We start from the raw sequence: 11,696 nt of genomic DNA on the forward strand, positions 1-11,696 counted from the left end.
CGGTTAAGTGCGCACGTTCCGCTTCTCAACAGTCCAGGGTTCGCCGGTTCGGATCCCGGGTGTGGACATGGCACCGCTTGGCAAGCCATGCTGTGGTAGGTGTCCCACATACAAAGTAAAGGAAGATGGGCATGGATGTTAGCTCAGGGCCAGTCTTCCTCAACAAAAAAAGAGGAGGATTAGCAGTAGTTAGCTCAGGGCTAATCTTCCTAAAAAAAAAAAAAAAATCCCACTGTCCTCAGGTTCCCCCCATTTCAGTAACATGGTGGCACCCAGCTGGGTGTCTTCCCGTGCTTGGGGTCTGTGCGCACGGCCACGCGCCAGCACGCATCGGCATGGCCTCCTGTTCTTTCACCAAAGGAGATGCGTGCCGCCCTCCGCGGCGTTCCTTCGTGCCCTGACAGGTCACGGACATCGCTGCAGGCCCACGTGTCCTTGCACAAAAGAGGAGATCTGGACATTTACAGCTGCGTGAAAATGGGAAACGGACACGAGCACGGGTGCTGCATGCTGTGAAGGCAGGCTGGAGGGGCCGTGGGCTGGGGCGGGCAGTGTCCCTGATGAGGGGCGTGGTCGGCCGGACGGTGGTGTGCCCGCACTGTGGAGCTTTCACAGAGCTGCTTAGTGACTGCCAGATCCACAGGCATCACCCAGAGCTGTGCTTCAAGGAGGAGGCAGAGAAAGCCGCCTACCTCATCGTGGTGTGTGGTCACAGGGCACGTGGCATTTCCAGCAAACACACAGTTCCATTTTCAGCCATTGACGTGACTGTTTCCTTACCGGTTCACGGGGCTCCCGTGTCTGCCCCCAGCCCCGGGGGCTGCATCAGTGCTTGCCGAGGGCACACGCAGGCCGACAGCTGGCCGGAGCTGCTCTGCTCCCTGGGTTGGGTGCACATTTCTTTCATGCCGTGCTTTTCTCTGGTCAGCAGTTTTGGAGGGGTTCTGAAGGGAAAAATTTGTTGCATTTACGTTGTGGATTTTTTTTTTGAAGATTTTATTTTTACTTTTTCTCCTCAAAGCACCCTAGTACATAGTTGTATATATATTTCAGTTGTGGGTCCTTCTAGTTGTGGTATGTGGGATGCCACCCCAGCATGGCTTGATGAGCGGTGCCATGTCCATGCCCAGGATCTGAACCGATGAAACCCTGGGCTGCCAAAGCAGTGTGCATGAACTTAACCACTCAGCCACGGGGCCGGCCCGCTATGCTGTGGATGCTGAGAAGCTGTGTGACCCTCCCAGATAGCTAAGGTGACAGAAGCGGAGAGGTGCATGGACTTAGTTAAAACAGTGGATTCACTGACAGTTACTAATCGTTCTACTAGGTTGATGCTCGAGTCAGAGAAACCCTCAAGCTCATGTTTTCTGGTGACGAGCAAGATGCCTCCCTTGAGTGGCTGCTGCAGAAATTTTCTTCTCAGTTTGTGAGCAAGGATGACGTGCAGGTTTTGTTACGAGATTTGGAGCTGCAGATCCTGAAGAACATTACCCACCACATCTCTGTGACAAAACAGATGCCGACTTCTGAAACCGTGGTATCTGCTGTGAACGAGGCCGGAATTTCGGGGATAACGGAAGCGGTAAGTCGATAATGAGCAATGTTTGAAAGCTACGTCGTGATGAGCTGATGGTCTGGCCACTTCTGGTGTCTGGTCCTGAGAGTGGGCTCAGGATGCACTTCCACGCAGCGGGCGGTGCGGACAAGCCCCTGCTCAGTGAGCTTCAGCTCCTGCTGCTGTTGTGAAGCTGCTGCTTGGGGCGCTTTCTCCTGCGTTGGTCATTGTGTCCCAAAGATCCCCTCAACCTGGGTGGCCACGTGCCCTCTGAAATGACACAAGCGTTTCCTGGTCATGCAGGACCAGCCACAGCTCCCGACTCCAGTCCTTGCCCCCTCCACATTTTGTGGCCTCCAGGGGGTTTTCTGGTTCTGAGATGGGTGTGACTGCGCCTGGGTGGGAAGGCCAACAGCCCCATCTCCCCCGATGGCCCCGCAGTCGGGTGCAGGACTGAAGCTGGAGTTGCTTGAAGCACCCCCACACTGTCACCCACAAGTACAGTTAACTGGAAGTGTGTGGTGAGTAGAAATACGGCCCTCACGTCCGTCATTAACTCACACGTCTTGCCTCCCCTTTTTGGTGTCTGGCTCTCCCCTGCTGCGCCCGCCCCGCCAGCAAGCGCGCGCCATCGTCGACAACGCTCTGAAGCTGTATTCTCAGGACAAGACCGGCATGGTGGACTTCGCCCTGGAGTCTGGCGGTGAGTGGAGACTGCTGATTGCCGCAGCACGTGTCCGCTGGCGAAGCGGTTACCCGCCTCCCCCACAGCAGTAGGAAGCTCGAGAGAACTTGTAAAAGTCAGCGAGCGCTGTTCCGGGCGCGTCGCTGGAGTCCCATCGGGAGCGGTCAGGGCCTGCCGGGAGCGCTGTTCCCCAGCCTCAGGCTTCACCACCACAGGAACGGTGGCGCATTGTTTACTTGTGAGCGTGTAGGTTGTAAAGTGTTTGGTTTTTTTCCAGGTGTGGAAGTCCAGTAAGGAAATGCACACTGGGCAGCATTTTTCACACCCTGCTTCCCGGCACACTCGTGTTCTCTAGGATGTGGACGTGCGTGCCTCAGCTATTCCACGGTTGATTGTTTAAATGCCGGCTGGGTGTCAGGGACACAGCGTGAGCCACCGTCCCCGCCCTCCGGGAGCTTCCCCTTCAGTGGGGGACACAGATCACAGGCAGAAAAATAGCCAGTATCCGTCAAGAAAACAAAACAGATGAAGTGAATAGGGTGCTGGTGGCGCTGTTTTCGTTCCTTAAAGAAATAAAATCAACACGTGGTGCATCAAGTCTGGGCAGTGCTGCGTGCCACGTGTGCACAGACGAGAATTTTTGAGGCCAGCTGTCTTTGCAAATTCAGAATGGTGGTTTAGTGGAGCTCTGTGGTCCCGCACTGCCTGTCGCCTGACTCCTCGGTGGCGTCCAGGTCCACACAGCTGACGACACACGGGAGCGTTCCTGTGGAGAGGCGGGGAGTGTTCACGCCGCGTGAGGCACATCGAGTCCATTCAGGAAGGTTTTGCCACCTTACAGGTTACAGAAAATCTGGGTTTTCTAAAGTTTTAATGTTTAGGAATTCCACCTGAGGGCTGGTGGAGCCGCACGCTCTCTCGGAGAAAGGAGGCGCTTCCTACACGCCGGCGCCTCCGAGGGCGGGGCTGCAGGAGGAGGGCTGTTCCCACCACAGTCTGCTCGCTCGCTTAGCCCAGCAGTGGGGGGTCGGCGTCCGCTCTGCACGCTGGTCCCTCTGCCACGGCCCGTCTCACAGGGGCTTAACGTGGGGGTGAGGGCTGCTGTCCCCGTGGAAACCGCTGGCCGCCTCCAACGTGAGATGCTCCAGGCTGGCCCCTCTCTGTTGCACGTGTGTGTTCAGGATGACCTCTTTTAGAATATTGAGTGATTTTATTTACGTGTTTTGAAATTCATTGATTTCTGAAAAAATTGTTTTTAATTCAGAGTCATCAAATGGTATTTTGACCGTTGGGTTGGGACCAGTAGTTGTCATTTCCTTTTAGAAGCGTCCTTAACCTTTACAGCTGTGTATCATTAGTTCGGAATGTTGATGGTCCTGGGGAGGCTGGACTGAAGGTTCTGTTACTACACAAGGCATTTATAGACTCTGTAAGTTAAAAAAGTGAGTCGCCGTATCTAAGAAGACCCTTTTTTAGAACGACAATAGGATATTTTAGAAGGTAGTTCAGTGGTTTGGACGTGCAGGTCAGTGGACAGCTGGTCAGGTCACCTTGTTCTCTCGTTTGAAGTGTGACTCTCCGTCCCGTCCCCTGGCCCCGCGAGCGATAGGAGGCCAGGGCGGGGCCCGCCCCCTGCAGCTGCCCGGGATCGTGGTGTGCAGCCAGATTTAGGATCCACCGCCTCAGGATGCAAACTTTTCAGGATTTATTATTTACTTATTTGTTTTGATTTTAATTTTGTTGTTGCTTCCTACACCGACTCGTTTGTTTTGGCCTGCTTTGGGACTGACATCCTGTCTGCCTTATTTCCGATTGAGGGGCAAACTGGACTCTTTTTTTTTAGTTCTCTTTTACTATTACTGGGATATAATTCACATAACGTAAACTTGACCATTTTGAAGTGTGCAGTTCGTTGTGTGTGTTATGTTGTGTAACAATCACCACTATCTAATTCTAGAATAATTCCGTTACCCCAAACAGAGACCTGTCGGCTGGCACTCCCTGTCCCCCAGCAATGGGCCACTGTTAAAATATTATGTCACTTTGGCCTGAGAAGTAGGCCCTCCAGAAGCTCACCTGCCGGGTGGCACTGGGCCCAGTGGGATCAGTATTCTTTATTTAAAAACATGCGCAAGAGTTCGTTTGGGGTCGCCATCCCTGTAGTGGCAGACGGGGGCCGCGGGGCCAGTGCGTCAGGAGTCTTTCTGGCTCAGTGTGTGTACATGGTGTGCCCTAATGCAGTGACAGTCTGCCAGCCTGAACCTGGGAAAAGGGAAATTACGAATGGGGCAGATGTTGAAGCAGGAGATTCCTTCACAGGTTAAAAACTTGAGAATCTTCAGAAAATTTCAGATCAGTCCCTGAGATGGGCGATGACCTTGCTCCCAACACCAATGTCCCCTCTGCTCCAGGGGGCAGCATCCTGAGCACCCGCTGTGCTGAGACCTACGAGACCAAGACGGCGCTCCTCAGCCTGTTCGGCATCCCGCTGTGGTACTTCTCCCAGTCGCCCCGCGTCGTGATCCAGGTGAGCGCGCGCTCCTGGCTGCCACGGGCCGGGGGCCTCGGGCGTGATCACAGCCGGTTGGGACTGAGTGGTGATGTGTTTCATAGCTTTTGATTAAAGCGCACATAGGAGTGTGCCGGTCGTAAGTGCACAGCTCGGTGAATCGTCATAAAGCGGACACGCCCGTGGAACTAGCCCCAGACTGAGAGACCGCTGTCCAGCACCCCAGGTCCCCTCTGGCCTCCCCGGGCGACTTCCAGGACCATCGGTTCGTTCTGCTTGCGTTTTAACGTCGTGCGGGTGGGGATCACGAATCATGTCCCTGCTGGGTCGGTGGCTCTGTCCTGTGTGATGTGAGCAGACGGTGCTGACCGCCCGGCTGGAGGGCACCCCAGTGAGATGCGGGCTGTGCTCACGTTGTCAGGGCGATGCACGGGTGGGGACAAGCACGTCAGCATGCCAGGAGGGCCCTCCTGTGCCGTGGTCCTCACTGGCGTGTGCCGCTGGCCAGCACCTGTGGTTCCTCTGCTGGGAGCAGGGGGCCGTCCAGGGTCTTGTTCTCCAGCAGGGGTTGTCCCAACTTGGAGGCCTGAGGATGAAGGATTTAAATTGTCAGACACGCTTATTTTAGCGCAGTGCTGAAAAGCTCCCTGACATTAACGACATTTTTTGAAGAAGATTCAGGTAATTCCTTTCGTGTGAAATATCCACGATGGCTGTCTTTCACTTAAAAACATAAGTCCAGTCTTAAAGAATTCATGAATTAAGCTCAGCATTCAGTGAGGATCAGTAAACTGAAGATGCAGGGCCCTGTGGTCTGGTAACAGTTCTGGCCCTGGTCGCCCAGAGGAAGGTCTGGCACACGACCGCGGCCTTTCCTCCAGCCGTCAGCCGTTAGCCTGTGCATGCTGGCCCGGCCACGGGACTGCAGGCTGTGCGGATTCTCCGCGGCACGTTGGCGTGGCCTCTAGCCCGTGGCCTGTGGGGTCAACACATACCTTCATGGTCGCCTCAGGCTGCACCAGTCCTGCTCATCATGTGGCTCAGAGTCTTGATATGCTTGACATCCCCCAAAATCCCACTGGTGCACAGCATTGTCATTGTGACGCTGCTTGGATCTGTGGTTGGGACGTAGCAGGTACTTGAGAGGTTGGACGGACGTGAGCAAGAGAGTGGAGACAGGCCCACCTGACACACTTCTCTCGGGAGAAACCCCACAGTCACCCAACGGGGAGGTTGACAATAAAGCACGTTAACCGTAACGGGGGTGGAGGAAAGAGAAGTAGACAGCCTAGGGGCTGAGACGTAAGGATGGGCTTGGACCCCATGACTGAGGCAGGGCCCAGGACGCGTCCCCTAGCCCCACCCCCGGCTCAGATCAGACCTCACTGTGGAGGGCACAACCATGGCGCACTCAGTGGGGCCACGCTGGTGGAACTTGCGAGAAATCTACCCTCCAGGGTGCTGGGGACAGCTGTTCACCATGAGGTGACTCACGAGAGGCATTCTGCCTCCAAACACTGTGCGAGGGGTGCCCGGGGCAGCTGCAGTGTTCCCCCAGCCCTCTGCAGACAGAGCTGACTCTTTGGGCCAGTGAAGGAAACTGTAGAAAGGGCCCAGAGCCGTTTGCACAGGGCAGGCCAGAGGGTGGACTTGGAGCCGAGAGGCAGGAAGTCCGTAACTGACACAGAGGATACACCGAAAATATATGTGGGCGTGCCATTGCATCTCTCTGTGAAAACGTACGTAAACAGGCACGCCCCGTTACGCCCTGCCCCGCCTCCCACAGCCTCACTGCCCCGTGCTGTGTGCCTCTGCCTCCTCTTGGCCTGTCCTGGTCACGCCAGCTGCACAGCTGCCCAGCTCTTCCTGGCGGCTGTCGCACAGCTTACTCAGCGAGGCCCTGTCTGCAGGCACGTGGCGCCTCTTTTGCTATTAAAACCACTCTTGCAGTAGGTATCCCTGTGCCTGTGTCATTTGTGTTTCTGCCAGTGCATCTTAGGGACAGAAGAGGGGTTACTGCACGTGAGCCGTCCCGCTCGATGTCGCCACATGGCCTTCCCGAGGGGTCCGTGCTGGCGTGGACCACAGCGTGTGCCTGTGCGCCTCCCCAGTGTCCACGGCAGAGTCTGGCAGACTTCTGGGTTGTTGCCAGTCGGTTAGGGAGAAGGGGTGGCGGCCTATGGTGTAAACCTGTGTCTCTTGTTTGTCAGTGAGGTGCAGCGTCTTCTGCGTTCGAGGACAGTTGACGTTGTCTCTCTCCGGGCCCCACTGCCCCGACTCGGTGCCCGTGTAGTGACCCTTTGGGGTTTACGTGGCACACTCTTTTCCCCAGCCTGCCTTCGACTTTGCTCTTGACAGGTTCTCCCACGCTGGAGTTCTCTTATTTCTGTCCCAGCACCTCGCGCCTCTCTCGCTGCGTCTGTGTTCCGTGTGGCGAGCCTGCTCGCCTGCTGAGTTGAGCGCTTTGCCTTCGCAGCCCGACATTTACCCAGGGAACTGCTGGGCGTTCCGAGGCTCCCAGGGCTACCTCGTGGTGAGGCTGTCGATGCAGATCCGCCCGACCACCTTCACGCTGGAGCACATCCCGAAGACGCTGTCGCCCACCGGCAACATCACCAGCGCCCCCAAGGATTTTGCCGTCTACGTGAGTGTTTCTGGCCCCGGGAGGCGCTCTCCTCCCCTCCCACTGGGCGTTTCCCAAAGATGAGCCCCATTGAGGCTGAGGCGGCGAGGCTGCTTCCTGGCTGTAGCCGCTCTTCCTCCTCTGCCCTCGACACTCTGAGGATGCAGTCACGTCTGGGGGGCATCTCAGTGCTTTCCCTGGGGGAGCCACTCACAAGGAGCGTGCCAGCTGGCGCCCAGCTTGTGTGCGGTGCCGGACAGATCGAGGTCAGCCTGCCCGACCTGGAGACTTTATCCCACCTCTCTTGCCTGTTTGGCTCTAGAGGCAGCTCTGACAACTGTGTGGTGTTGAATTTACAGAAGAGCATAAGCAAGTTGGAAAAAGAACACCCAGAATACCAGCACCTGGAGAAGTCACCGTTAATATTGTAGCATGTTTTGGTCTCTTCTTTGTCCCTTTAAAAAATATAGTTGAGACAACACAGTTCATAAAATTGGTTCCTGCCTTAAAAAGCCAAATTTACCATAAATATTTTTCCACGGCAATAACTCTCTGCCTGTCTCTAAGTAGCAGCATGGGACACTGCTGCGTGGCTAGCCCGTGCCTCCCTCTCCCGCCTCCCACGTCGGGTGCTCCAGTTGCCGTCCCAGGGTCGGCGCAGCATCTCCAGTTGTCCTCAGATGGACGGTCGGGAGCGGCACTGCTGATTCGGGGTGGGGCGGGCATGGGCACGTCCCTTGATGTCTCAGAAGTGTGGTCACCTCAGCTTCCTTTCGGACTGAGTCCCGTCCTCCTACTCTCTGCTAACTTGTGGGTGAAAATGCCGTGACTCGCGTTTCTGTGTAGCTCACACGCATGTTTTCTTTCTTGAGGGTTCTAGTTGTGTTTTATTCATTTATCTTTTGGGATTTCAGTTTCCTTACAGATATTTGAGCTTTTTCTTATATAGATAGTAATGATGTCTTGTTCTGTTACAGACGCACTCCCTCTGCCAGGCTTCTTTTGCATTTAGCTCCCTCTGCGCATTGCCTGTAATTTTTTCCATGGATGTTCATGCCTAGGATGTCCGTCCCATGTGAAACAGACACTCACATACTCCCCTCTGTTTCCTACTGGTTACCTTTTTATTGGGGTCAAATATATGTAATATTTACCTCTTACCCCTGTCAGTGTGCACTTCAGGGACATGAGGCTCACGCACATGTCGTGCAGCCGTCCCCACCCCCTGCCCTGGCACCCGCCCTCTGCCTCCTGTCTGTGTGAGGTGACCTCCAGTCTCCACATCCTGCTGACTGTTCTCATGCCCATGGGCTCAACGGGTCTGAGGGTCTCCACTGTGGGGCATTGGGGGCCCAGGGGGCCATCCAGGCACCGAGGGGCCGGGCGGTCAGACAGTCACCCTCTGCTGCCCGCCCTCCTTCCGCCTCTGTTTTCTTCATCACATAGCGGGAGGAATAGTGCCTGCCCCATGGGCTGTCGTGGATTGTGTGAGGCCTCACAAAACGAGAAGCCTTGTCACCGCGTCAGTGGCCTCTTCCCCAGCTCATGTTGAGAAGCAATCCTAACTCTCACTGTCACTTTTCCATCATTCACTGACTGCACGGTTTGGTTTCAGGGATTGGAAAATGAGTATCAAGAAGAAGGGGAGCTTCTGGGCCGGTTCACGTACGATCAGGACGGCGAGTCGCTCCAGATGTTCCCCGTGCCGGTAAGGCCCTGCGTGGCCACAGCCTCCTGGGGGCTCCCGAGTCTCCTGGCTCCTCGTGTCAGAGGAGCCAGCGACATTAACAGAACTGTCCTGAGTGTGTGAGGGTCACCCTCTGGGGAGAGCGCGTTGGAGCTCCCGGCTCTGCTTTCCCTGAGCGTTGTGTCAGTGTGTTTTGCTCTGCGGGAACATGTCAGGTACGGAAATGGAAAGTCCGTCTCTGGCTCGTAATGAGCTTCATGTTCCGTGACAGATGACTTAGTTCATTCTGAAAAACTTAATTTCCACCTTGGCGCCTGCCACTCAAATCCAGTAGTTGGGGCAGGGGTTGGGCTTGGGGGTGTTAATTTGCAGTAAGTGTGACTTTCCCCCCCTCAATTTCAGAAAAGACCTGAAGGAGCTTTCCAAATAGTGGAACTTCGGATCCTTTCTAACTGGGGCCATCCTGAATACACGTGTCTCTATCGGTTCAGAGTTCACGGAGAACCTGTCGAGTAAAGATCCACTACTGTTCTTGTACATTTTGTATATACTGGGACGGCTGAAACACTGGAACCTTCCTGAATGGGCATACAGACTAACAGGGCCACGCCACCCCTTGAATAAACATTACGCACTGCCAGCAGGAGGACGTGGAGGCACACGCGGTGGATGCCCCGAGCCCACCGTGCCGTCCTGTCCACAGAAACACTGCATGTCGAATGCTGGCTGCCCGGAGATCGTGAGCAACAGCGATCTCTGGAAGCCATTTGAATGTATGGTTCACGAAAACACTTACTTTGTTTTGGGGATTTGTTTGTGAACATAAAGCTCTTTTTATTTTCTTGACTTCAGGAACAAAGCAGATGAAATTAAAACGTTTGAAGTGTTCCTGAAGCTTTGGTATTTAGCCTTTCATGGCCCTTTTAAAGGACTTTGGGGGCAGATATATTTCATCTGTTGAATCCAGCACATCTTTCTTTCAGGGAAACACAGTGTCACCAAACTTCAGAACTCCGCACTCCCTTCCTTTGGGACGGTTGTCCTTCTCAGCACCAGTAGTTACTTTCAGTTACCAGGTGGGCAGGTGACGGGAACGGGTGTTTGTGCCTCGTCTGCCCCTCCTGAGATTCTCCGGGTTGGGGCCCGTGCGCTAACCCCATTCACTCTGCCGTGCGTCAAGTGAGTCTGACACGGGGGCTGGTCTGGACCCAAACACGCGTCACTAGAGCTCTCAGGTCCCCCAGGCTCAGCCCACTGGGCACCTGGAGGTCTCCCTCACAGCGTGAAGAGGACCCAGATTCCAGCCTCCTGGATGTTTTATTTTGAATTTTGCTGAAAAGCGAACACTAACGTGCTCTAAATCTTTCAGAGGCTTATGTTTTATTCCACTGACAGTTATCAAAGGAGGTCGTGCAAAGCGGCAAATTCCCGAGGCCCTTGCATTTTGTGGCCCTAGTTTCTCACGGCCGCGCTTCCTCCCGCCCCTGGGCTCTGCCTTGAGTCGCGACTGCCCACCCTGCTCCTCACTTCCCCAGAGACCCGGCTGGTTCTGACGAACAGTTAACACTTGGCCTGTGCCACTGAGCGGACTTTATAATGAGGCATCTGCACGGCGCTTCCCGCGTCACAGACGTACTACCTTAACTATTTAAGTTTTATTGGGTTAAGACAGTTTTTTTGTGTACCTTAAATGTTGTATTTTCAGAAAAAGATAAAATGATGGTGCTGACTGGTTTTTCTGAAGAGTTTTATGTATATTGCACAACAGTCCTCAAATATACAAAAACTACATAAAGTAGCATTTTTTTTTCACTCTTAGAATTGGAACTAATGCCTATGCAGTTAAGTTGGATAAAATGTATACAGATGTTTCATATATTACAGGATAAATATATGTCAAAATTTCCTATATAAAACTAAAAATTTGGGAGTTGGGGTGGAAGTATTTTGAATAGTAATTTATTTTTAATGATGCGAGATAGGACTTTGTGCAATGTATTTTTGTAAATGCTTTTCAAAATATTCGTCTTTGGTAGTGCTTCCTTTGCTGCCACCAAATTGACAAGATGCTATTGAAATGTTTAAATAAAGAGTTTTAATTTTTAAAAGTGCATGTGATGTTTCAAATGAACAATAAACAGTTTATTTCTTTTCTCAGTTGGCTTCGTTTCTGCCCGTGGAGGTGGGGGAGGGACGGCGAAGGCGCGTGTTCCTTCGGCCGCGCTCTGAAGGTGAGGGGTCCTCGCGGAGCTCGCCCACCTTCGCCTGGGCCGTGCCGTCCCCGCTTGCAGCGGACTGGAGTGCAGACAAGGTTGCTTGAGAGGGTCTCCGGAGGGTCCCTTGTCATGGGTGCTGCTGCCGCCGGGGGGAGGTGCGGGCACAGCGCCCCTGCAAGCCTGGCCCGGGGTCTGTCCATCGGGGCTGCTGGCGGGGGGCGCGAGGCCGCGACGAGGGCTGGGGCAGGCCTCTGCAGGGGACACTGGACCGCGACGGGGAGGGGCGACGCCGCGGAGAGGAGACGCTGCCCGCGGCGGGCGGCACAACTCGGGCGCCGGGCCCCCCCCCGCCCCAGTCTCCGGGCCGGTGCCCGCCACAGTCCTGCAGGGGACGGAGGGAAGGTGACGCTTCCGGGAGCCC

At 54.6% G+C, this 11,696-nt stretch overlaps 1 protein-coding gene across 50 annotated transcripts in view; it reads left to right on the forward strand.

Annotated features, from left to right (window-relative positions):
• The window catches only part of SUN1 (Sad1 and UNC84 domain containing 1), a 55,115-nt gene extending 43,899 nt beyond the window's left edge, over window positions 1–11,216 (forward strand). For all 50 annotated transcript variants that reach the window (XM_070231340.1, XM_070231333.1, XM_023655065.2 and 47 more), the window contains 6 exons: window positions 1,328–1,582; window positions 2,174–2,258; window positions 4,652–4,767; window positions 7,226–7,393; window positions 8,988–9,080; window positions 9,462–11,216. In XM_070231340.1, the coding sequence (XP_070087441.1) occupies window positions 1,328–1,582; window positions 2,174–2,258; window positions 4,652–4,767; window positions 7,226–7,393; window positions 8,988–9,080; window positions 9,462–9,575 (831 nt within the window). In that variant the 3' untranslated portion in view covers window positions 9,576–11,216. The remainder of the gene's footprint in view (window positions 1–1,327; window positions 1,583–2,173; window positions 2,259–4,651; window positions 4,768–7,225; window positions 7,394–8,987; window positions 9,081–9,461) is intronic.
• The last annotated feature ends 480 nt before the right edge of the window (window positions 11,217–11,696 follow it).

This window comes from Equus caballus, chromosome 13 (genome assembly GCF_041296265.1).
Source record: "Equus caballus isolate H_3958 breed thoroughbred chromosome 13, TB-T2T, whole genome shotgun sequence".
NCBI lineage: Eukaryota > Metazoa > Chordata > Mammalia > Perissodactyla > Equidae > Equus > Equus caballus.